General features: G+C 39.2%; 1 protein-coding gene across 1 annotated transcript; it reads right to left on the bottom strand.

Annotated features, from left to right (window-relative positions):
• Nucleotides 1–3,373: 3,373 nt before the first annotated feature.
• LOC125291385 (vasodilator-stimulated phosphoprotein-like) lies at nucleotides 3,374–18,286 on the bottom strand. The gene is made up of 13 exons (XM_048238130.1): nucleotides 17,953–18,286; nucleotides 15,103–15,274; nucleotides 9,961–10,141; nucleotides 9,813–9,867; nucleotides 9,330–9,648; nucleotides 8,212–8,336; nucleotides 8,032–8,080; nucleotides 6,892–6,940; nucleotides 5,361–5,400; nucleotides 5,189–5,263; nucleotides 4,444–4,513; nucleotides 4,211–4,268; nucleotides 3,374–3,846 (listed from the first exon to the last, which is right to left on the bottom strand). The coding sequence occupies exons 1-13, from the start codon at nucleotides 17,955–17,957 to the stop codon at nucleotides 3,797–3,799; spliced, it is 1,248 nt and encodes a 415-aa protein (XP_048094087.1). The 5' UTR covers nucleotides 17,958–18,286; the 3' UTR covers nucleotides 3,374–3,796.
• Between the last annotated feature and the right edge of the window lie 8,370 nt (nucleotides 18,287–26,656).

The following is a 26,656-nucleotide window of genomic DNA, read 5'->3' as shown; positions in this document are numbered from 1 at the left end:
AGGGAACTGTGCTCTCTCCAGTCCTGTTCACCTTGTACACATCTGACTTCTGCTACAACACCGAGTCATGCCACATGCAGAAGTTTTCTGACGATACTGCAATTGTGGGGTGTATCAGGAACGGGCAGGAGGAGGAGTAAAGGAGCCTGGTGGAGGACTTTGTGCAATGGTGCAAACTCAATCATCTCCAACTCAACACTTCAAAGACCAAGGAGATGGTGGTGGATTTCCGCAGGTCTAAGCCCACTCTGCTACCAGTCTCCATTGATGGGGTCAATGTGGAGGTGGTAAGCACCTACAAGTACCCGGGTCTCCACCTGGACAATAAACTGGACTGGTCAGCCAACACTGATGCACTCTACAAGAAAGGGCAGAGCAGGCTGACTTCCTGAAGAGGGTGCACTCCTTCAATGTGTGCAGCAAGCTCCTCAGGATGTTCTACCAGTCTGTTGTTGCCAGCGTCCTCTTCTATGCAGTGGTATGCTGGGGAGGAAGCAGAAGAAGGATGCTGGGCGACTTGAAAGGCTGGTAAGGAAAGCTGGCTCTGTAGTGGGAGCTGAACTGGAGTGCATCACTTCACTATCTGATAAAAGGACCCTGAACAAACTGATCAACATCTTGAACAATGAGTGTCATCCACTCCACAGCACTATTGTTAAGCAGAAGAGCCTGATCAGCTGGAGACTTCGCTCACTGCCTTGCACAACAGACAGACTGAGGAAGTCATTCATCCCCAGGGCCATTGAACTGTTCAATGCTTCACTTAAAGGAAGAGGAGAAATAGACTTCTCTGCATAGTCTGTCTGCCTCTTCACCACCTCCATGTCTTGAACTGTCTGTCCACTAGCCACTTTTTACCACTGGCACAACCCCTCCCTCCATGCCACAGCCGAACTGTGACCACACTTATACCTTTCTTAATATAGTTATTTATTTATAGATATATAGACTTTATTCTTGCACTGTTGCACTGTTTGACTTACTCATTTGCACCATCACCATGACACTCATTCACAAAGAGCATCTTACCTTACCTTATGCACAGAGAACCACAGGCTCAGTCCCTGCTTCAGTCTTTGCAAGCGCACCTGATTGATTAATCACCCACTATGTGGATACTGTTTTTTAGAATTGATTTAGATTAAGTGTTATTTAGTATAATTTGTATTTTAGTATATTTAGTATATTCTTTATCTTCTACAGTCCTTATTGCTTAGTTGTGTTTTTTTATATTATATACTTTTAATTACTTTTTCTGCTGTTAGTGAGGGATCAATAAAGTATCTATCTATCTATCTATCTATCATCTCCATTTCACTAATTGTGAGACTATTAGCACCAATTGGCTGGACCGCTGTTGATTTAGGTCAGCCATTTTAAAGGGACACCAGGCAAGCCTGATGCTTTTTCTCTACGAAACTCCCCCTTCGCTCGGTCTGAAGCTCTTTTCCTTTTCTTTGCATCTTCCGTCAAGGGTTTTCGCTGCTTTTTCGCCGGCTCTGCCATTATACACACATTTGCAACAATCGCTAGCGTTTAGTAGCCTGCCTCTGAGGATGTAATTGATCCTGCTTCGGTCGGCAGGTAGGATACACTGAACTTGCAAGCGGGATATTCTTCCTACAGGCAGTAGGGGCGGGCGAGAGAGTCTTCATTCGCCCTGTAATGAGTCATTTAACCATATACTGATTTACGAAGATGAGTAATTAACACGAAAACGTTGCCTGGTGTTCCTTTAAGGCGGATGTATATGCAATCACTTATTTTGCATTTTATATTTCTAAGACATTTCTTTGTAGAAATTTGCTTTCACTTTGACATTAAAGAGGTGATTTTTGAAAATTATTGTAAAAAAGGTGAAATTAAATAGACAAAGATTCCATTTATTGCAATAAAATGGAAAGTATTCAAGGGAAGTGAATACTTTTTATAGGCACTGTAGATGGTGGTGTTGAGTGAAAGGTTGCCAGTAGGTGATATTGAGAAATTAAGATGTTGATGTCAAAAATACACACATACCATTACACCATCCCCCCACCCCCACACACACACACACAATAAACCCTGCTCCCCCTCCACACACACACACACACACACACACACAGTAGTACACACACAAACTGTTTTCAGACATGTCCTCCGCACTATATGAGGGTCTTTGTCAAACAGATGTCCGACCTTTCGGGTGATTCAGATATGATGGTTACATGCGGACGTGCAAAATAATGTCCATCTGAAATACTAGGAGGGGAGTAGTGTAAGAGCCAGCTAAGTTCAGATTTCCAAATGTTATGTTGTTCAGATATAAGACCCAACCACTTGATATCCGCCACCTATGTCTGAAAGCAGCTACACACACCACGCACCCCCCTTCACACACACACACACACACACACACACACACACACACATACACACACTCACTCAGTAGCACACATGCACATACCCACACATAGCATAATGCTTTTGTTTAACAAAACTGAATTCCTGTTTCTCTGTGTCGACAACGGAAAGAAGATTATTACGAAAATATGATTTTTTATAAGACTTGCATATAACATGAATGAGCAACAGATTACTTCAATGCACTTTCCAATGCTAGTGCATATCGTTTCTCAAGACAAAAGCTAACATAAAAGAATGGACACAACACTATTTAGATCATTTCAAATGAACGTAATTGCCTGAAGCAGGTGTAGTCCGTGATTATAATAGATTATACACTTTTCATCAAATTCAGTGACATTTTCCTTGAGCTATCCGTCTTGTGTGCATGTGTAGCCTACTCTGGGACTCTAATCTGTATGACACACAACATGGCAGGCAATGTCCTGGGTGTCAGCACACTAGAATCTTTGACCAGAATAGCCACTGTTGCTTTACTTCTCCTTGAGAAGATGCAGCAGGCAATCCGATTGACCGTATACATGGCTATTCAATCAGTACACCACCCCTTTCATTCCGATTAAATTCTAATCGTATCCACAGTTTTATTCTGATCAAGGTGTTTAAATGTGTCATTTTTATTCCGATTGAGCCATTTGTTCAATTCTAATCGTAATAAGAGTGTCCATGGAAACCCACCGATCAGCTCTCTGCTTGGGTGTGGCCATAACGAACAAAGAAGCAACACTATTTTTGTGAAACTTCTAAAAAATAAAGATGACCAACTCTCATTTAAAGTTAACCTCGGTCATGTTCCTCTAGATGGTAAAAATTACTTACTCGGCCAATTGTTTGATTGCACCCAGTGCTGCATCAATATTAGCAAAAACTGGTATCACCACTTCCCTGGTTCTCACAATGGTGAAGCCAGTTCATGGTGTGCATTGTAGCCTCCATTATTGTTATAGTCAATTAACACATTACAGGATTATTGAGGGGAGGGATATAATTTAATTTGCTGTTGAACTTTACGCCATAATCAAGGACTGTACCTTTAATGTTGTATTTTATTACAAAAACATCTAGTCAAACTATGACTTCTGTTGTGACACTTTTATCAAAACCCTAAGTTTTAAAAGGCATGAAAGCAAGCATGAATGGTCATTTAGGATCTGGTTTTAAACAACTGATGTTTCAGCCTACATCACGATACAGACTACAAAAATTGCATTTTATCACCATGTTTATCAAAGAAAGCAGAATTGTTTATCATTTGCCATCCCATGAAGTAAGCAAGGATAAATATTACACCAGTACATCCAGAACCTTTAGTTTCTTCTGGAAATTCAAAAAGTATTAATTCTAGAATTAAAAATGAACTATTGCTATTTTCTCAAAACAGCCAGATAGTTCACTGTTCATCTTGTGTAGCAACATTCTTCTGCAGCTCCTGAATGACAGCTGAAATAAAACGAAGATATTGTGACTACAGATACTATTGATAAACGATTTGCCCTACTTAGTACTTAGTGCAATGGGTTGGGAACCAAAACATTAGAATCAAGTAGAAAGAATCAAAACCGAGACTGGTCACCGTGTTCAGGAATCGATAGGCAGAACCAAAATAAAAATGTTTTAAAAAAATCAGAGATTATTTTTAAAAATGTTAGTTCTGCCTATTAGATTTGCATTCCCTTGTGAAACAATGCAAATGGGATACATGCTATGCAAATGAGACAACTGGACTGTTGTCAGCAAAAAACACCATTTTGATGCTGTTATGCTGAATATGTAATTATTTATTAATGCAGAAAAAAATGATTACCTTGAATGATTTCATCCTTTATTTTCTGCAGTTCTTTGCGCATTTCCTCAAGGATGTCCTAAATACACAGAAATCAGAGTGACTGGAATACAATTTCATTAATTTCATCTATTGCTCAGACAAAGAAATTCAGAAACCAAAATGGAAACCAAAATAATAATATATCTGTTTCTGAAAGACTAGGGCTGCTAAAACTTAGTATCCATTAATTCATGCATAATATGCCTACTTACCTCTTTAAATTTCTCCAACTGAGACTCACTACATGAGCCTACTTCACTGTTGTTGTTTGAAGGCTTGATCCTTTTTTGTTGTGTTGTCAGACATTTAAAAGAATAAAGAATTTGCAGTCAATGAATGGTCAAAGAGAATGGTAAATGCTATCTTTTTTCATGTATTTGTAAGTCTATGGCCCCTATCTGGGACCTGGCGCAAGTTGGCGCAAAGCGCAACACAAAGCTTATTCCTATATCTTACACCCAGTCAGTGCATGGCGGATTTTTTTTTTACTTTTATTAAACCTTGAAAATGCTAATCGAGCGCATATGATTGACTGTATGTAGTGTCTACCACACTCAATACTCCAAGCAAAATACACCAGTATAGAGACATATTACTACCTTTATAGCAAAGACAGGATTTCTGTTATCTGTTTTTCAGATGTTTCTATTTTAAGGACATGGATTTATCCAATTTGAATTTGAGAGAATTGCATTCTATTCATTACCCCTGATATATAAAATATATGTTAGTTCATACCCTATAAACCTCAATACCCTGCTCCCCCCATAATATATAATATCAAAATGTATAGAATTAAGTTTAATAATTCAGTAGCAATCATTGCCTATGTGCATGCTAATATCAACAGTACACTGCAAGGCACATAGAGTATGTAAACCCAACCAGCACTTTGTAGCGTAGTTGTTGAGGGCATAGCAGACTGCTCTATCCCCCCAGAGAGCCAGTAAAGAATACCTTGACACCACTGCAGAGGAAGGGGAGGATGGGATGGGGCTGCTGCTCTCCTGAGGTCGAGGGCTGGATGAAGTTCTGTTTGAAAATTAGCATTGAGTGTAATCAGTTCACAGAAGAGTCACAGACCACCTGATTACAAGACAGCATCTTGCTATAACAGGCCAATTCTTACTTTGGCAGAGTAGAAGTCTTCTCCCAGGGTTTTTTGACATCTAAAATAAATGACAAAAAAGATTAGACAATACTAAGTGGAAATATAAGATAAATCAAGTTGAAGCTGGAGAAGTGCAATAACAGATAGTCTGCACATGCAATGTTACGTTAGATCTACAACATATGACCAGCGCCCAGTCCTGCACATTCTCTCCACAAAAAAAATCCCGCTTGTCAATTTGTTTCCATTTACTCCATCCCCTAATTTTATGTATGTAAATTAGTTTCTACATAGTGTGTGTTTGTTTTTATGTGTGCTTCTGTGTGGGTGTGTGGAGTGTGTGTGTGTGTGTGTGGGGGGTAATTGGATGATTATGTGTGTGTGTTTATCTGTCTGTGTGTTTGAGTGCTTGTGTGTGTGTGTGTGCATGCGTGTGTGTGTGTGCTTGCCTGTGTGTGCATGTGCATATGTGCTTGTGCGTGCATGTGCACTGTGTGTTTGCGTGCCTGTGTGTGTGTGCGTGCTTGTGAGTGTGTGCCTGCTTGTGTGTGCATGTGCGTGCGTGCTTGTGCGTGCACGTGTACTGTGTGTGTGTGTGTATGTCTTTATGTGTGTTTGTGTGTGTGCATGCATGTGTGTATGTGTGTAGCTGTTATGGCCCCCCTGAACGGAATTACATGAAACTTGGCATTCAGAGGGTGTCATACTTATTCTACACTTTCCACAAATTGCGTGCAGTTTTGAACCTGTCAGCCAAAAATACCAGCGATTACAATGCCTCGTTTTTGCCTTTTCATTTTTAACTAGGTGGCGCTATACCTCAAATGAGTGGATATGGGATGTGTTGATATGGAGACCAACAAGCAAAAACAATTTGGTCATCCTAGGTCTGGCCTACCCTCATTTGGAAGGCCCGGTGTGGGGGGCCAACGGATCAAAACTAATGGTTCCGTGTCATCCTTGTGGGCTACAAGTTTTGTGCAGCATGGTATTTCAGTGTCCCAGGAATCGACAGAAATTCACAGAAGAAGAAAAAAAATCTGGAAGAAAAAAAACTCTGACTAAACCTATATGACTGTCGCTTCGCTAGCGCGGTGGTCATGATGAAATGCTTGATATAGCTGAAGTGATTTCTTGGGGTGCAACTTGCAGTCCTTGAGCCTCTCCCCCAAATTTTGGTCCATTGGTACCAATTGAGGGGAATAAGTCTCACAGTGATATTTAGTAAGGTATACAACTCTAGAACTGAATTGGTAGTAGCACTGTAGCTGCTTGGGAGCTCTGGCTGTTGGCTGCAGCAACTCGAGCTAGGTACAACCGATTGTTTTCAGGTTTTGTACAGACAGTACTTGGTGACCTCTAGAAACAGAGATCTATGTGAAAAATCACTGGTATTCTCCTACAACACTAGATAAAGTCAGGTTAAAAATTATTCTTGTTGTTTATCATTTTGGTGACATACTGTAGTACTGTATTACACAGACAGGTAAACAAATAGATTGATAGATATAGAGATAGATTAAAAAATAGTCATGGTCACTGAACTCACCAGTTTGGACAGACACGTTTGAAGCTGAGGACTCCTGAGTGCTATTACCCTACAACAGAACAACAAAGTCATCATTAATTTCTATAATTACCCTTAAGGCAACATTATTCTGAAAATGTTTAACTGTAATGATGATATAATAGTATAATTGTATATTATATACTAACATTTGATGTTTATAGTAATATTTACAATAATAATGTAAGTCTACATCAACTGTTATTGCAACTGCGTGCAACTGCAATTGTTCCTTTAGCGAAGTGTATGCTGCAATAATTAAAGGTCAGGGATTTTACACGATTTCAAGCCCATAACATTTTTTTTCACATTCAGCAATCATCTCCTCACGACCGCTAGCTGCCCATTCCGTGAGTACAGTGTAAAAAAACAGTCTCTGTAGGGAGCTCAGGCTCCGAAAACTGGAAACAAACAAAGTGGGGGCAGCCTGTCCCCAAAACAAAAACAAAACCCTGCAAGGAATTTCTCTGGGAATACTGAAGGTAGGGGTGAGCTACCTCTCTGGAGTGTTTCGTTTGGTCCTTGGTTAAAATATAATGTACGTTTTTATGCACAAAAGCGTCTGCTAATGAACGTAAACACAAACACAGACAAACATGAATCCCTGACTGGGCCTTTAACTGACAATGGAGCTGGCTACACCAGAAGTGACAGAAAATGAAACCAATTTATTTTTAGTTGTACACTCCACAATGTTCTACTTTCTATCTTGTACTCAATCTTAAGCCCAATTCACACCAAAGATTCGCGACAAGACGAAACCGTTGCAGAAAGGACTTGTAGCGGTGTAAATTAAATGTTGCACGTCGTTGCCAGCTGCTACAAACCGTCACAAAGCATTCACCATGTCACAGTTGCAAGGTTTAGAACACTTTTACTTTCTATTACTACTACTATTGTGACACCCGCTCAATTAAGTATAGAATGAGTTCATGGATTGACTAGACTTGGGCCAAATTCAGTATTCATGTAAAATATTTTGATCTCATACATTTGAGAATATATGCACTCTTAAAACGAATGTGTTGTATATTTATCTGTAATGCTCTAACTTGAGCACAGCTTTGAGGATCAAAACAAGGCCATTGTGATTAGGTCAGATTGGAGTTCACAGGAACTTACACTTTGAGGATCCACTTTTTGGGGAGTAGGGGCATCAGTAGCTTTTCTCCTTAAAAACACAGGTGAAGGAATAACAGAGACAGGAGGGAGGATTTGTTACTGCAACTCATCACATCTAACAGTTTGTTTAGAGACAGAAGTAGTAAATAATGTGAACAGAAGAACTTGTAGGGAATCAACCGTCTTGCTAGCATGGCACTCATTTCTCCCATGAGTCCTCCACCACCACCGCCGCCACCTCCACCACCACCGCCTCCTGAGCTTCCACTACTTTTGCTGTCTGATGCTTTGGATTCACTTTCCTCCTGCATTATAAAATGATTATCAGGTTTATCACTGCAATCTGTCCGCATGATGTTTCACAGACATGCCAGTACAGTAGTAGAAACAGTGATTAAGTAACTTTTTTCCCCTTATAGCTGCTCTCAGCTGCCAGTGGTCCATCTCCTCACTTCAATTAAACTGAAATGACATCACTTTATATTACATGAAATATGATTATACTGTTGGCTATATGAAAACTGCAAATAGACCGAGTTGGTAAATTGGTGGGCTGTGTGACTGATAAAATTAACATTGGCATTGGAGACTTGATCTAGGATCTGTAGTCAGATTAAGATGCATTTCATCACATTGTGTCCTAACAGCATTTGACACGAAAGAGCAACACCGAAATCAGACAGAGTTCATCTTCAGTTAGAATGTTCTAGCTTACTGCTGGTCAGTCCGAGTACTGTTTGATTCCAGACACACTGTAAATATTAATTTGTAATGCTCCAGAGGAGTGTATAAAGCAAATGCAATATACCCAGTAAACCAGCTCGACAAACCCTAAACGCACAATCAGAGATAACTAGTACTAGAACAGGCGTTATCAACGTTCTTTGTTAATCTAGGTGTTGTGCTTCAGGCTCTATGTACATTCCCATAAAAGGTGCAATGTTGACACAAGATATCATATTGTCACCATGTAGAGGTTTAGACCTGCATTTCAATAGAAAAGAAAGACAAACAAACAAAGAAAAACAAACCATAATCTTTGACAAATGGGTGGGTTCACAATCAAGTTAAATGCCTAGTTTTACATGGCCTAAAATTAAACCTTCATGAAACATCATTATTTATTTATGTGTTTAAGAACCTATAGAGAATAAGGATATATACATGGAGATATCACCTACTGCCCTTACCCTCACTTGTGTCTTATTGCCTAATTGAACGGATCATGAACTTCAGATGAACACACCAGTTTTGACAAGAAAAACAAGAGCATGTGGTCTATAGCAGTTCTTTCTCACCCTAGCTGCTTTACGTAGTTTAGCTCCAGCGAGGGCTTCTGCAAGCCCACCACCACTACCTCCCCCACCTCCACCAGAGGGAGGTGGAGGTGGAGGTGGAGGAGGTGGGCCTGATCCAGGAGGTGGTGGAGGGCCAGGCGGGGCAGGTGGTGCTGCTGCTGATGTTGAAGGTGGAGGTCCGGGTGGTGGAGGAGGTGGAGGAGGTGGAGGAGGTGCTGCAGAAGCAGAGGGGGGAGCAGGAGGTGCTGCTGATGCAGCAGCCTGTCTTTCTCTCTCCAGATTCTCCTTTGCCAGCTGCTCTTGCCTTTGCCTCTCCAGTCTAGTCATACGGAGGCAAACATTCCATTTTTATTACAATTATCTTCATGAAAAAGAGACCAACAAGTGTGCACAGATGTCTTTTCAATTTGAAGAAACTGGGCAGCATATTGCACAGAAGGAAAAGATTTGATCTGTATGTATAGAATGTCTTGGACTGAGCACCTCTTCTGCTCCTCCTGCTCCTCTAGAGAGGGCTCGTTCTGTACAGGCGGTGGCACTGAAAGAATGACACGACAAAACAATAAACAACTTTACAACTAAACAAAAACAGGAAAATAACATAAATGCACTTGTCGAGAATATTTCCTACTTGTGTTTGACTGTCCACTCATTACATCAAGGGCATTCATCATGCTAGCAGCAAAAAGGGATGCATCCTCTTTAGTGCTGAAGTTGAGACCCCACACTTGGCGAGAATCTCTCCATTGGTGGAAATTGGGTGTTGCCTCGTTGTACTTCTGCCCTTTCAAAACTGGGCAATTCATGACCACCTAAAAGTAGGCAAAATGTATAGTTACACAAATAGCATAGCATCATATAGTGCCATATAAAATAATTTCACATAGCCTGCCTACCCCTACATTATGCATATTTCCTTATCATGAGTGTATCGTCCATAGACTGTATTTAACCCTTTGCAGACTGTGCCGAACATTCCATTTTTTCATACTCGATGGCCTTATGGCACAAAAAGGCTTATTGTATGATTATGCTACATGACAAAGATACAATATACCCACCACTCTAATCAGGAGAAATAGCCCTTTCAAATGGTATAAAATATAATTAATAATTTTGAGGAGAACATACATAATTTTTAAAAAATATCTTTAAAATTCAACCCCCAAAAACACGAAAATATCAGTTTGTCAAGATAAATCTAATTTTTCTCCCAATTTCTATTGTAGATAAAGAAAAACATAGAGTGTATGGGAGATTCACAATGTTGTCCTCTACTCAGTGATAAAACAGAATCAATGTGTCACCTTTTGTTCAAAAAGTTATGATAAATTTATTAGACCTTTGCAGACGGCACACTAAACATTCCGCTTTTTTCATACTTGATGCCCTTGTGAGACAAAAAGGCTTATTGTGTGGCCATGCTACATGACAGAGATAAGATATACCCACCATTGTAATCAGGAGAACTAGCCCTTTAAAATGGTACATATCATAGTTAATAAGTTTGAGGGTAACACACATTGTTTTTAAAACAAAACCTTCAAAATTCAATATCAAAAAAAACGTGAAAATATCAATTTCTCAAGATGAATCTTTCTTTTCACCTGATGTCTGTTGTAGATATAGTGTGCAAAGGATAGCCAGTGTTGTGTTCTCCTCAGTGAAAAAAAACAGAATCAATTGATCACCTTTGGTTCAGAAGTTATGATTAATTTACTCATAACAGTAACAAGTAGAATTTTTTAAAGAGTAGAATGTTCTCATTTCCCGGTTTGGCATCTGACCTAAAAATACAGATATAATGGTCATGTAAAAAAAAAGCTAAGCTGTTTTACCATCAAAACAAGCTCAATATGGGATGTCTTACTGTACTCTGAAGAGGCTAAATTAATTGTGGGGAGGACAGATAAAGGCTGAAAGACAGACTAGCTGATTGTAACTGCTTCTCCGTGGTGCTTCATTCTACTATGAAAACAAGAATATAGAGACACTGGCACAAGGTTTACTTAAAGGGGAAATAAATAATTTTATTTAGAAAAGTCTTAAACAATGTGATTAAATAACCAGGAACAACAACTTCAGGTAAATAACATAAACATATGTTTACAAACATGCAGTAACTATTAGAACTACAAGAATGACAAGACAACAGTATAACAAAGATCAACAAATCTTACATGGTGAACAAAACATCAATTCATACTAACATTCACACACATATATATATAAACAATTAAAACGTTAGAAGAAATTCAATACATTTAACAACCATACAGCATATAATTTGATACAATATATAATTATCCATATAATTTGCCCCACACATAAGGTGATACACTAACGCCACATTCACACCAGATCCGTGGTGTGTGCATTGTCACAGCTGTGGCATGGTTGTGTGTGTGTGTGTGTGTGTGTGTGTGTGTGTGTGTGTGTGCGTGTGTGTGTGTGCGTGTGTGTGTGTGTGTGCATGCGTGTGTGTGTGTCCATCTAAGCCTAGCAGACGATGGGGTGTAAATGCTATTGGAGTTGGTGTCTCTGTCTGTGTTGGAAGGATAGGCAAAGTGTATGCTTTCTACCTGACATGGGACTTGACCAAACTCAAAATAAAGAAATTGTCAGATAAGAAATATAGAAATTGAATTATAAATCTAACCAAACTATTATCACTATAATCTCTCTCATTATTGTTATAAGCAACACTCTTATCACAACCAGAAATGTGCTTGCTTCCCAGATGGACGACACACACACACAAACATGCTTACCCAGCTGAGGATGATGGAAGATTATCTCCTCCTGTAGCACATCATTGTCTTCTTCTTCATCCAGAAGCTACCCATCCATGTCCCATGTCCATGCCATCGTGGTCCTTGGGGTCATATTTGCCATCAGCAGTCGGCTGCTTTCACCCCAGTTGCACGTACTTCTCTCCCTCCATCTAAAATAACAAATCACAGGTCTGATAGTGAATAGGTTGTTTAGTTTTATTTTACATTACTTCTACATAATCTTAAATCACCACCAACCATGACTCTTTTCACTAAAAGTATTATTGTCACTGGAGGAATCCAATATTGCTTGGAGAGGTAACATTAGTCTCAGAGCTCACTACAGTAAGTGTTATTGCCTTGGCTAAACCATTCATAGCATACCAGCTTACAAGCAAAAATTGATTTATTAACATGAGTCAGGAGATGACAGAAAACATCTAAACAGCATATGCATACACATACACAACGTGCATAGGCTACTGCAGTTGCGTAAAGACAAAACACCCCCTTAGAAAATAATGTGTTGACGAGTAGGCTTGGGTGTATGAGCTCCCATCATAGTTAGCCACCCAAAAACCTCATAATCGTAGCAGCCAACCTTACAGCCTAAAAGCTAAACAATACTAAAACACATTTATAACAAATCTTCAGTCATGTATTCATGAAAACAGCAGTCAATGAATAAAATCCTTACGCTACACCATCGGTGATCAACACAGTCTTCACGTCGGTAACGTAACATTAACGCTGTCATTCATGTCAGATGTTTCTATCTAAGTAAGCTAAGCAACTTGGCTACAAACAACTGTAAATTGTGCTATACATATTACGAAGGAATGAAAGGTTTATTTGACAATAAAATACCGATTAGGTCTACTTGACATAAAGTTGGCAGTCATGAAGCACGGAGTGAACTTTATCGCGACTACGCATCAAGGACATGTTGCAGCCTCTCCTGATGCTAACGCTACCTAACTTAGCTAGTTTTCTATCAGATGACAAGCAAGCAACATCGTTCAAAATAGAAACAAATCGTTAAAGTTTCAGTCTTAGTAGGTCTGTAATCGTGGTTGACATATAGTAGCCCCCCAAAAATGACTGAAAATGATGAGTTTACTAAAGATTACGGTGTGCTAAAATACCAGCTGTCATCAGCTGAAGTGAACACACACGCATTATGTTACGGCCATGCATACAAGGTGTAATTACCAGCAAAAATAACTTTTAAAAACGATTTTGAAGTAATAACATGGATAACAAGTAATAATAACATAAAAAGACTTGTTTTTACCTCAGATGATCCAGTAGTTTCTCCTTTAGACGACGTCAAGATCAACGATGCATAGTGCTTCCTGCTGTTTTTCCTCTAGTGAAGGGAGACGTCAACTCTTGATTTTTCCTTCACGTAGTAAAAGAAATTCGCGCCACAAATCCCTTAACCAATCATATCGCCAGAAAGCCTATGATGTGACGTGTTTGAGGAAGTTTTCAGTGATAAAATTGGTTGGGGTATGGCGGAGTTATTAGACTGAACGTCATCGGTACTGGGGTACCGAAATTAGAATGGGCCGTCTGCAAAGGGATATAGAACTATACAGTCTATGGTATCGTCTTATTGAAATTTGCATTCTATCCTTTGAAGTGTAAATTGAGCCTATAATGGTTATGACCATTTGAATGACTGAGTAACTAGTAACTACGGTCCAAATGATGCCTGAGCTTGCACTTACTGAAAGCAAGCTCTATTCTCGCCCTGAAGTGTCGTAGGAATTCAGTTGTTGCAGGAAAAAAGGTAAACAGAGTAGTGTGCAGATGTGACAGTACAAACTTTGAATTTAAATGGTTTCTTCACAACTGTAGAAAACGCATTGTTTTGCCACATAAGGACCCTGTCCATGTTGCACAGACCTTGACATTTTGAGTCTGTTAAGAGGCAAAAAGGCACGTTTAGATGATGCCCCCAGGCCTAGCATTGTAGCTCACTAGAGCACTGGCCATTAGCTGCAGTTACTCCAGTTCGGTAGCACCGATTTTGGTCATGTTTTTTCCTATCAACACTACTCGGTAAAAAACGGCCATATTTCTCCTTTAAAGGTGCTGTAAGCGATGTTGGGTAACGTCATTTCTGTTGAAATTCAAACAAAATAGAGGGCTAGCTCGCTACTCCCTCCCCCCCCCTCCCATGCAACTGAAACTGTCCTAAAAACGCATCTCCTTGGTGATTGGCTGGAACAGTTTGTTATGTTTTTATGGTCAAGGCTGGAACAGGTTGTTTTTGTTGCTGTTTTTGGAGCCTTGGCTATCCACAGAGACCGCATTTTTTACAGTGGATTACAGGCAGCTAGCGGATGGTGAGGTGATGTTTGCTGTATGTGACAAAAAATGTTTTAACTTAAAGGTGCTCTAAGCGATGCCACGCGTTTTTTAGGCTAAAAGATTTTATGTCACTTACTGCAAACATCACATAACCAACCGCTAGCTTTCTGTGTCCTGAATACACTGTAAAAAAACGCGATCTCTGTGGACAGCCCAACTGTTCCAGCAAATCACAGACGAGATGCGCGTTTAGGAGAGTTTCAATTGCACGGGAGCAGCACGGGAGGGAGGGGGAGGAAGTAGCAAGCTAGCTCTCTGTTTGTTTGAAAGTCAACAGAAGTGACGTTACCCAGCATCGCTTAGAGCACCTTTAATGGTGGAATAAGGGAAAGAGAATAGTAGCTTAGTCTGCTGATTGAGTAAGAGGTTTGTGATATACAGTACTTTACACAGGCTGTCTAAGCATGGTGGGAAGGACTAAAGTTGATACTGGTAAATTGCAATAAGATTTCCTCTCATGGATGTAGAGTATACACAGCACATACTAGTTTACTTTACTCTCGTTTTATACTGCTCTAGGTAGATTGGAAAATATGAAAACATATTTTGTAGTCCTCGCCAAACACATTGATTACATTTCACAACAACACATACACAATAACAGCATACTGTTATCATACCTGTTGGTCAGCTTGTATTTTGCGACCCACGACTCTGAAGGAGTTGATGCTGGTATTGTGGTATATGTGTAGCCGGCTAACACTTTGAGCACCTGATCCTGCAGGTATCCATCGTTTGCTGGCATCATCATACATCATAACAGTAGCCCGAGCCTGGCAGATACTGGACTCACTGTCATGAGACACAGACATGGGAAAAGGGCAGATACGATTTAGAAACATATGTCCATGTTTATTGTTTAAACAGATATAAAAATCTGTACCAGATAAAAAATATTTACACATAACATAATAACATAAATAATACTTGATAATGCTGAAATGGATAACCAATGAAACCAGTGATCCTGCTGACTTATCAGACTTCCCATGGTTGGATACAGATTCCAGTTACAGACGTTTCTATGGCCATTCCAAATGTTTCTTCTGCCTTCTCGGGGTCATGAGCACGTAGACAGCATGCCGTTCTACATTACCTATTTAACTGACTGATGCTAAACCACTGCTTTCAGTTCTACAACACTGAACTCCACCATCAGTTTCCAACAACATCTCGATTTAGCAGACCAAGAAACAACACAGATTATTCAAAGAAACCGTGTCTGTGTTTTCTATGGAGTGAATCTCAGTGTAAAAGTAATTGTAGGCAAGACAAAACCTCAGAAGCTAGTACCGGTAATGCTTTCTTGTCTCATATATCTGGTACCCTTACCCGTGGTTGTGTTGCTAAGATGGTAGAGGTCATCAATAGTAGCCAGTTGATTTAAAAAACAACTCAGTTTTTTAGCTTTTGACTGAGGCTTGAAAAAAAAAAGCACAGGCCTAAGGTATTAGGTATAATAGTTATCAAAAGATGGTTCATCGAACATATTTCTGCATATTTCTGTGCAGAATGGGGTGCAAAGGATAAAGATTTTGTGTGCGAGGCTGTCATGTCTAGTGGAGATGCTCTATGCAGCTCATACTGCGGTCGAATAAAAAAAGAAAAGTTACAGCTTCACCTCAGTTTGCCCTAGCGACTGTCAGAACAAGGTGGGTGCACGCTTTCCCTCAAGCTCAACAAAGAGAACACGTTTCTGAACTAAGAAGGCAACACACCATTGAATGCCCCCATAAAACCAGTTCCTAAAGTCCCTCAAATCTAAGAGTATCAAAGAACAGGAATGTCCAGAGTATACTTATTGTGAATCAGAATTACATGATAAGTGTTGCATTTTGCCATCGGATATTGGGCTTGGAGAGAAATAAAATGAGTTGAATATATTTTAACTAAAATAATAGCCAATAATCATAAGGTTAAAATGTGCAGAATGATTTAAATGCTTGAAATGCCTCTTGCTTTAATAGAATACATATTCAAGCTCAATGTGTAAAAAATACTGGTGCTGGTGTAAAAATACTCAGACAGTTCATCTAACCGTCTGAGCTGAAGACAGGATGTGCGTGTAAGTGGCTTCCTCTTACCCCTGCAGTGTTAACCCTGAATCTGCTGTGATACTTCCTGTGACAGTACTGACTCTCTGACCACTAGTTTCAGTCACTGTACTTTCTCACAGCTACCAAATAAGGACGGGCCAGTCTTTTAGCTTGTTGTTGCTGTGAAAGCTCAACATGTCAGCACTGGCCTGAATGCGCAATCTGATAGCAGGTAAATTGTAGGCTTAACATTTTGTAACACAGCTCAACAGATGTCAGGGTAAACAGGAAATTGTGGTCCATTGCACACTTCAGAATTGTCAGGGTCATGCAATAGTTTGCTGTTGCATATAGCAAATCGCCATGTTCCCATCCTCATCATTCACCTACATGCACCCCACTAACTAACCAATGTCCAAAGCTGTCACTAATATACCCTTTATCTATCTGTCATTTGCACCTCCCATGTGCAGCAAACCATCTTTCATGTGCATTGCTCATATCTTGCAAAAATGCTCATTTAGCGCTTCTGCTTGCTCATAATATGAGCAATGTACATAGACGTACACTGGAAATGTGCAGCCTACTGTAAAAGACAAATGGATCGAAAGTGCATTTAATATGTGGAAGTCTGTGATGTTTTGATAAGAGCCTATGGTAAGTAGTTCCCTTTTGCTAAATTAAAAAGGAACTTGACATGCACAACAATGATAGCACTCTTACATTATCACAACTTACTTGCTTTTGGAACATGAACTCTTGTCCTCTATAAGAACCTAGCACACATGTAGCCTATGAGAGGAGGTGTAGCATAATGGCTTTTCTAGACAACCAAATGAAGCTATAACTACATGATATACCAGGAGACTTCTTTACACAGTTAGCTGATCTCAGTTTTATTGATATTTGATATTGTATGGCAATGCAATCACCATAGGTTGGGAGAAAGTGGCCTACATCAAGTCTATAACAATAAATTGTTAATATGTCCTTTGATCCAAATCTGATATAAAACAGATGAGGTACATTTAAGCTCAGTGAAATAATGTATATAACCTGCTATAGACATGGGAAATATTTCAGGTGGTGGTGTTTGGTTTACAATGCAATTTGTAACCTAAATTGTGTCACTTTAATTTAGTCAATTTCTCATTTATTTATAATGAAATGTTGCTGATTGTCAATGGTTTAGGAAACTAATGTATAGGCTACTGCTTGGGTTGAATGCCAATATCCCTCCTCTGTAGTATAGATGAGCTGTCATAGACCTGTCAAAAGTTTTTTTTTTTTTTTTGTCAAAATTTGCTAACATCTCAATGGGAGAGAAAGCCACTAACTGTCGTCATCCCTAAATCAAAAGTGTCATATTGACGGAAATCAAAACTATAACCATTTTAATTCGAATCAGAATAATTTCGTCTTTTGTCAACTTACCTCATTATGGCGAAGAGGCGAATCTGATTTTCAGATCACGCAGCCAACTTTTTGATGATGAAGTATTCTAGTGAAAAAAGGTTACCAAAAGATCTTTGGGAATTACAAGTTACAGGAGGCTAACACAGCAAACACGTAGCTTAGTCTTCGCCGTGTTTAAGTTCACAGAGGCTCGGTAACCCATTTCCTGGGTTGGTGGTGAAGAAGACTTTCTGTAGCCTTGAGAGGGCGATAGAAATGACTTAGCAAATCACGAGAGAGCAACTGTCAGCGACCACCTTCAACTTCTATCCATGTTCAGCAGCATGAAGACACTTTAGCTGAAGGCACTAAAAACAATTAGAATATAGCCTAGCGGTGATAATAGGTCGTGTTAACTCCAAACAGAATCAGAGTCGCAACCAACTAACAAATCAATCAATCAGCCAGGCTTTAATTGCATGTAATAACAACAGTGCAACAAACCACCAGAAATGCATGGGGGTGTTTAGGATAAAGGGGAACTACAGAGACAAATTATGAACACTGAAAGCAAACAACTGAATTAAGTTAAAAAGGCAATAAAATAATATCAAACAAATAACCTAAATGTATGCTGAACATTAATATCACTAAGGTTAAAATGCTGATATATATATATATATATATATATATATATATATATATATATATATACCAATTTGGTCTCTACTGATATATATAAATCAGTAGAGACCAAATTGGTCTTGACAGTGGGTCCTGAAGAAAAACACACAGGAAAGACTCAGCAAAGCCTTACAGGCAGTGAGATGAGTACTTCAAACAAAAGCAAAAGGAGTAGGCCCATAGACATAATATACATAGACGGCGCATCGACCGCTACTAGTCCAGGCAAAGTAATGTCTGACCCAAAACTAATTGCAACAGAATTTATTTTCACATTTTTATATTTCAATTGGTGATCTAAACACCATAGAAAAAGTCCATGAAAATCCAGTTAGTGGAAATATGTTAAAATTAGGGTTGTTTTATGCATTATCCTTCAGCAAATACTGACAAAACTGTAATTAGAATGTTATAGAATAAGCATTCTAAAGAATATCTGATCCAATCTAAATTAACATGGGATTTTAGAATATTGCATTGTTAAGGAACATTCTTTTATTTTCAAAGAGTTAGTACATTTCTCAGGCTTATTTAGATAGATAGATAGATACTTTATTGATCCCTAGGGTAAATTCAAGGTCACAGTAGAATACAGACATACACACACACATTCACTAACAGCGGAAAAAGTAATTAAAAGTATATAATATAAAATAACACAACTAAGCAATAAGGACGGTAGAAGATAAAGAAAATACTAAATATACTAAAATACACATTATACTAAATACAACTTAATCTAAATCAATTCTAAAAAACAGTATCCACATAGTGGGTGATTAATCAAGAAAACTATTTCTCCTCTTCCCTTAAGTGATGCATTAAACAGTTCAATGGCCCTGGGGATGAATGACTTCCTCAGTCTGTCTGCTGTGCAAGGCAATGAGCGAAGTCTCCAGCTGATCAGGCTCTTCTGCTTAACAATAGTGCTGTGGAGTGGATGACACTCATTGTCCAAGATGTTGATCAGTTTGTTCAGGGTCCTTTTGTCAGATATTGAAGTGATGCACTCCATTCAGCTCCCACTACAGAGCCAGCTTTCCTTACCAGCCTGTCAAGTCGCCCCACATCCTTCTTCTTTGTGCTTCCTCCCCAACATACCACTGCATAGAAGAGGACGCTGGCAACAACAGACTGGTAGAACATCCTGAGGAGCTTGCTGCACACATTGAAGGAGCGCAGCCTCTTTAGGAAGTACAGCCTGCTCTGCCCTTTCTTGTAGAGTGCGTCAGTGTTGGCTGACCAGTCCAGTTTATTGTCCAAGTGGAGACCCAGGTACTTGTAGGTGCTTACCACCTCGACATTGACCCCATCAATGGAGACTGGTAGCAGAGTGGGCTTAGACCTGCGGAAATCCACCACCATCTCCTTGGTCTTTGAAGTGTTGAGTTGGAGATGGTTGAGTTTGCACCATTGCACAAAGTCCTCCACCAGGCTCCTATACTCCTCCTCCTGCCCGTTCCTGATACACCCCACAATTGCAGTATCGTCAGAAAACTTCAGACTGGTTTGTTGCTAATTTGTATCTATTTTTTCCTTTTGGCCCTTTGGATCAATGGAAATGGTTGTTGAGTCTTTAAATAGAGCCAGTGTGTTTTTGAATGTAAGTGTTCCACAATGTAAAGTTGTACAAACACATAGTTAAGCATTATTCAGCCTAGGAAACTGTTTTTGGTGGTCTGATTTAGAGGTCACTGAATCATATACAGTATATCACACGAAAGTATCAGTCCATCATTTTCCAAGACTTATAGACTTATAGTAATTGACCTCTTGCCGGGGGTTGACTGATAGACTGTCTGCCCAATCAAAGGGGCCTGTATGCACAATTTTGGTTAAAACAGTAATCAGACAGCACAGTATGTTTATGTAAGTGAATGAATGAAGGAAAATTGTAAAGGCAAAGTTGAAGATTGACATGATAATGTCCAAATTCGACAGAAAGGTGCAGAGAGCTCCAAAGAGGTGACTATTGTTGTGACGTTTAGCAAAAGGTGCATACTAATAAATGTAGTTTAAGATTAATAATTAAAATGCATGCCTATGCATGGGTCATGGTTTTACCAAAATCATAGAACAGCCAAAACTATACATATTCTAAAAGCATATGCCCTGTACATATGTGTTTTGCGCTTTAAAAATAAATCTGACTTGACTTGACTTGACATGAAATATAGCATTAATCAACTTATGTCCCATCTTCCTCCATACCATGCATAATACATACTCCTCTATTCTGTATAGGCGAATCAAGTGAACAGCTGATACATTTTGGCCTGCACTATTAAGGGAAACAAATTAAACATCATAAAATATATATTTTCTAAAAGCATATAACCTCTAGAAGTGATATGACACCAATTAGGACATGTCCAATCTTCCTCCATGCAATGCACAACACATTGCCCTCTATTCTGTATAGGCAAATCTAGTGTAAAGCGGACACATTTTAGCATGTACAGTCAAGGGAAAACAAATTAAACACCCTAAACTATATATTTTCTGACAGCATATACTCTCTCGATGAGATATCACACAATTTAAGACATTTCCCATCTTCCTCCATGCCATGCACAATACATTGCCCTCTATTCTGTAAAGGCAAATCTAGTGTAAAGTGGATACATTTTGGCCTATAATGTCCAGGGAATACAGATTAACCACCCTAAACTATATATTTTCTAAAAGCATATGCCCTCTAGATGAGATATAATACCAGTTAAGTATTATCTTCCTCCATGCCTTGGACATGGTACATATTCCTGTATTGCATTTACTCTATTAAAACACATTGATTTTAATAATTGCTGAAAAAGGTAGAGCATTCCAAAATGTTCAATATTAACATTTAAAATCATATTATTGTTTAATTTGACCATCATCTGTCCTCAGATTCATCCCTGTGGGCTGAATAGTAATTGAGATATAGGGCTATATGTATTTGTATTTGTCCACTCGAGTGTACAATAGAAATATGTGTTGCATCATGATGATTATACGCTTTGCGCCGTGCTGTTGACTGTCATGATAGGGCCCATAGCCATTCTAACCTCTTGGCAGTAATTTTGGTGGCCATCTTGAAAATGACCCCTTTCTCAAGGTCAGATTTTACTATATTTTAGTATGTTATTTAGCATGTCTAACAGTATAAGTAAGTATATATACTTTTTTGATTCTGTGAGGGAAATTTGGTCTCTGCATTTATCCCAATCCGTGAATTAGTGAAACACACTCAGCACACAGTGAGGTGAAGCACACACTAATCCCGGCGCAGTGAGCTGCCTGCAACGACAGCGGCGCTCGGAGAGCAGTGAGGGGCTAGGTGCCTTGCTCAAGGGCACTTCAGCCGTGCCTACTGGTCGGGGTTCGAACTGGCAACCCTCCGAACAAGTCTGAAGCGCTAACCAGTAGGTCACGGCTGCCCTAAACAGTACCAGAATCCATAAAAGAACCCTATATTGACCCGCCTAAAGTTACTCAACTTGCACTGTATCATCTTCCTGAATCTCAATATTATCACAAGTGTGGGCAAATTTCTAAGTCAGCACCAGTCAGAGGCTACATTCATTGTTTTGCACTTTTATGATGTCATCACATCACCAAAAGTATTGGTTTTACCAAAAATATTTGTCAATATTTGAAACTACAAATACATACCTATAAATTATTTTGATACAAAATATGAAGCCATTTTTATACAATATATTTTGTATTTGAAATATGGAATACGTATCATAAATACTGCTCATCCCTGTAGCCATCACTTGTTCTGAGATACCATGTTTGGTTCAGGAGATATAATGAAGAATATAGGCGTAATTCAGTTATAGTGGAACATTTAATGGTTGCCACGGCGACCATTAGGGTTTTTTGATAATGGTTTTATATCTGAAAATGTTCAGGGCTCCAAACTGTACAAGTTCACCAAGTTTCATGCCTTTATGAAAGAATTTGACCTTATTTTCACATATCCCCTGTACTATGAAAGTTCAATAAAACTGGTGCAGCTTTTCGCCATTGACCTATGCAAATAATTCCAATTTTGAAAATTTTCCACCACTTGGATTTTCATGGACTTTTGGTATGTGATATGGGAAGGTTTCATGAACTGAATACAACAAAAATAATTTCTGTTGCAATTAGTTTTGGGTTGGGTGATTTTTTCTCACAGATTGCCTGGACTATACTCCCTACTAGCGCTGACGAGATTTGGAGCCGCCATCTTGAACCGGTCATCCACTCCACTCAGTGTAATCTGTTTGGCCGGTGAGATGAGCTGTCAGCGCACTTAATTAATCATATCTCACTGAATACCGAACAGATTCTCACACGTTTTTTTTTGCTGCAAAGGTCATACATGTAGCTATGATACAGGACACATGATTTAGCGTATTTTAATATTCATAGTGGGTTTAACAGTAATAGAATATTCTGATATATGATATAAAGTGACCTGACGTCCGATATCAAAACTGGGAACATAATCCATGTTTGACAGCATAGACAAAACTAGTTTAATACAAGTTTAATGAGTTAAATATAGTTCACAGTTGACAGAAAAGTTCCATCAACAGCATAATTCATAGAAAGGTTCCATAAACATTTAAGTGAGATCAGTGCCATTCAGACATCTGAGGGGTATTCCAAGTAGGCCTATGTGGTTTAGTGACAAACTTGGGTAAACTGACAGAATAAGTTGTAAACCTCCCAGTAGAAAAGCTGTGATACAGGAAATATGGTTGTGTGTATTTTAATATTCATAGTGGGCTTAATAGTAATAGAATATTCTGATGTATGATTATAAAGTGATGACATCCAATATAAACATTGGGAACATAACTAATCCATGTTTGACAGCATTGACAGCAGTTTGATACAAGTTTTAATGAGTTAAATTGACAGAAAAAAATCCATTAACATTTTCAGTTCAGTGCCATCAAAAATAAAGTTTGATGAACAGACATTGGTGTGGCATAAATAAAGGAAATGGAGTAACTGGGTTCAATATCAACAGCATTTGTTAGACAAGTTCCATAAATATTGTAAAGTGCAAGTTTGCAGGTTTGTTTCTGATCCTTAAAAAACAGACATTGGTTTGGCATAGTAAGTGTAACAGTTCATCAATTCAAGACAAAAATGTGACTTGTCACTTGTACAGTGTCAATGGGTTCATCAACAGCATCTGTTATTTACAGTTCACAGAAAGGTTTCAGCCCCAATGAAGAGATTAAATAAAAAGGAATTAAGAAACATTTTAGAAACTGCTAAGATCAGCATCAGTAAAGAATCGGGGAGTGTCTTCACAGGCTCAGTGAGACAGAGGCTACAGTCATGCAGTTGGTTCTATGATTTCGACAACTGGTGCATGTAATTTTGTATGTTCCCACCTTGCTAAAATTGCTTGGGTACACTTTGGCTAAGAAATAAAAGTGCTTCAGACAGCAGGTGGGCAAATAAGATAGCAGTACATAGTGAAACTGGGTAAACTCCATAAAAGAGGACTGAGTCAACCAGATGATGGGAAAATGGGACACAGAGTGGTGAATGCAGGTGATGAAGGTGGAGCTCATAAATCAAATATTCAGTCACAGTGTAGCAGATGCCCTGCAATACTGCAATGAAGAGCTGCACCTTCCTCAGTTCCAGGGATGTGAGGAGACTGTTCAGTTCATTCACAGTCTCCTTGAGCAAGGCAGTTGTTCTGGGGAGACATAAAATAAATAAATGAATAGGAATTTGAGAGGCATCTTATTCTTGTTAGGGTAAATGACATGTGAATAATACAGTGTTGGGCAAGCTACTTCGAAATTGTAGTGAGCTAAACTATCAGTTACTCTGCCATGAATAAAACACTACACAATACTACCACCCAGTCAAATGTATTAGTAACAAACACAGCAGTAGGCTAGTTCTCTACATAGGAAGCTACTTTAAATTGTGCCAATTACACATGACAAGAAAAGTGTAGCTTGTGTGGCTAAGCTACTTGATAAATAAAGAAGTTAAGCTGAAAAGTTACTTTATTCAGGAAATAGTGAAGCTATGCTACCAACACGCTAAGGCTACAAGTAGCAGCTAGCGATTGCCCAATAGCAGCTAATAGGCTACAGTCTGTGCCACTTGTGTAAAATTCGCCGGCCAAATCTAGTATGATTTATTTCTACAATAGCCTTTTTGTGTCAGTTGTAATCTAAGTCAGTGTTATGGAATATGACTTATCAAGTCTCAGTTCATAGCCGGGTGAACACCGAGTAAACATAGCCTAGCTAGCTGGCTACGATTCTCATACAGTAATATCAAAGATCCTTGCTCCTTCTCAACTCTCTGGTAATATTCTATTCACAAAATACAACCAATAGTACGCTAATGTTAAATCTTACTTGTGAAAAGTAAATCCCCCGAGCCCTGTTTGCGATGGTCCGCCGATTTGAGCAGGAACATCCTGCACAGGGCTGGCATCTTGTGTCTTCTGCTGCACTTCAACGAGGAGTATGACCGGTCCAAGATGGCGGCCGCATTTCTCGTTTCCAGCAGCCAATGCAGCGTCTATGTATATTATGTCTATGAGTAGGCCTACTGCCAAGGACTATATATAACAGGTGATCCAACCAACCCCGACTATATGTGCCAACTAACCCTGTGCCTGGGGCAGGTTGGCACACGTGCACAACACCACTTTAATCATAGAACTCAAAACAAGGGATCATTGGTCCAGCCAGCCCTGGTCTCCCATAATCTGCAGTGGTGTCATGGATACCTAGGGTCTATTTAGGGAAGATAACACTTTCTTTTGAGACCAAAATTATGTTAATTGTTTTATTGTTTGAGCAAGACCATTGTTTGCATTAGCAATGAATGGCTTATAGTGAAAGCACATAGCACATCAAAAAACAAAATCTATTTTATACCACTGACAATGCTCAAAAAATATAAATACACTTCTGTGGTTGTGTGGTGAGGTCCCTAAGTACAACCGAAATATTGTACGAGTTTTAAAATGTTCAAAAAGGTTATAACCAAGGCTTTGAACCGGTTCATGGGCCGAAAATGAAAACCTGATAGATTGCTAGGAACAAAAACAAAATCGGAGACTTATTTTTTTATGTTCTGGAACAGAAACGTGTATTTGAAATAATAGTAACCGGTAAATAAAATAGGTTCTCCTTGATAACTGGTGCAGAGTTTGCGCATGTCAGTGAACTGTGAACTGTCTCTTTAAAGTTAACCGTAAAAGGAAATGTGTCCCCCGTCACTATTTGCAACCAAAGGAGGTAATTATTGTGCTGTGTAGCCTACCTTATAAATGTTGGTCTTAGACATCAACTTAATTTGAATTTAAATTAGTTTGAATCTTGTCAGGATCTGGCCTGGACTGTTGAGTTTGTGCAACCCTGGTGGCCATTTTGTGTAGTGTCCTGTGTTTGTTTTTGCCTGTTCCCCATGTGCTTTGTGTTACCTGCCTGTCACCTGTCTTTGTCTCCGCCCCATCTCCTTATTTGGTCTGTGCTTCCTGTCTTGTTAGTTTTCCCTCCATTCCTGCCTCCTCACCTGTTCCCTGTTATTGTCTCGTTGGTTTCGTTCAGTCCTCTGTCTTTCTGTTAATTGGTATGTGTATTTCTACCCTCCTGTTTCTCCGAATGGCAACTAAGCAAAACCAAAAAGCAGAACCAATATTTCATGGTGAGACATAATACCAAACTAGGACATGTCCTGCCTGACCGAGAGGGGTATAAAAAGAGAACGGCCCCTTCATCAGGGTTCTTCTTTTTCCTTTTCATTTTTCTTTGGACCGAGCATTTAGCCTTTAGACTTAGACAGTTTTCATTCTTTGTATTTTTTAATTTGTATTTAATAAAAGTCAAAATCCTAACCTTTAATTAGGCGTTTGTAAAAAGACCGTCTAGCGTTTTCTCGTATTTTTCTGCCTCTCCTGTGTTGCTGAGAACCCGGATGCCTTGCAACAGGGCCTCCTGCTCCAAAGACTTGACTTCGCTCCGGGTAAGTAGGGCGTCCGTTTGAGGGCTACTTTCTAAGACGCTGTATATGGGCAAAAAACATA

Source organism: Alosa alosa, chromosome 2 (genome assembly GCF_017589495.1).
Source record: "Alosa alosa isolate M-15738 ecotype Scorff River chromosome 2, AALO_Geno_1.1, whole genome shotgun sequence".
NCBI classification, from domain to species: Eukaryota; Metazoa; Chordata; class Actinopteri; order Clupeiformes; family Clupeidae; genus Alosa; species Alosa alosa.
The sequence above is the reverse complement of the archived record's forward strand: the minus strand, read 5'-3'. Positions and strand labels throughout refer to the sequence as shown.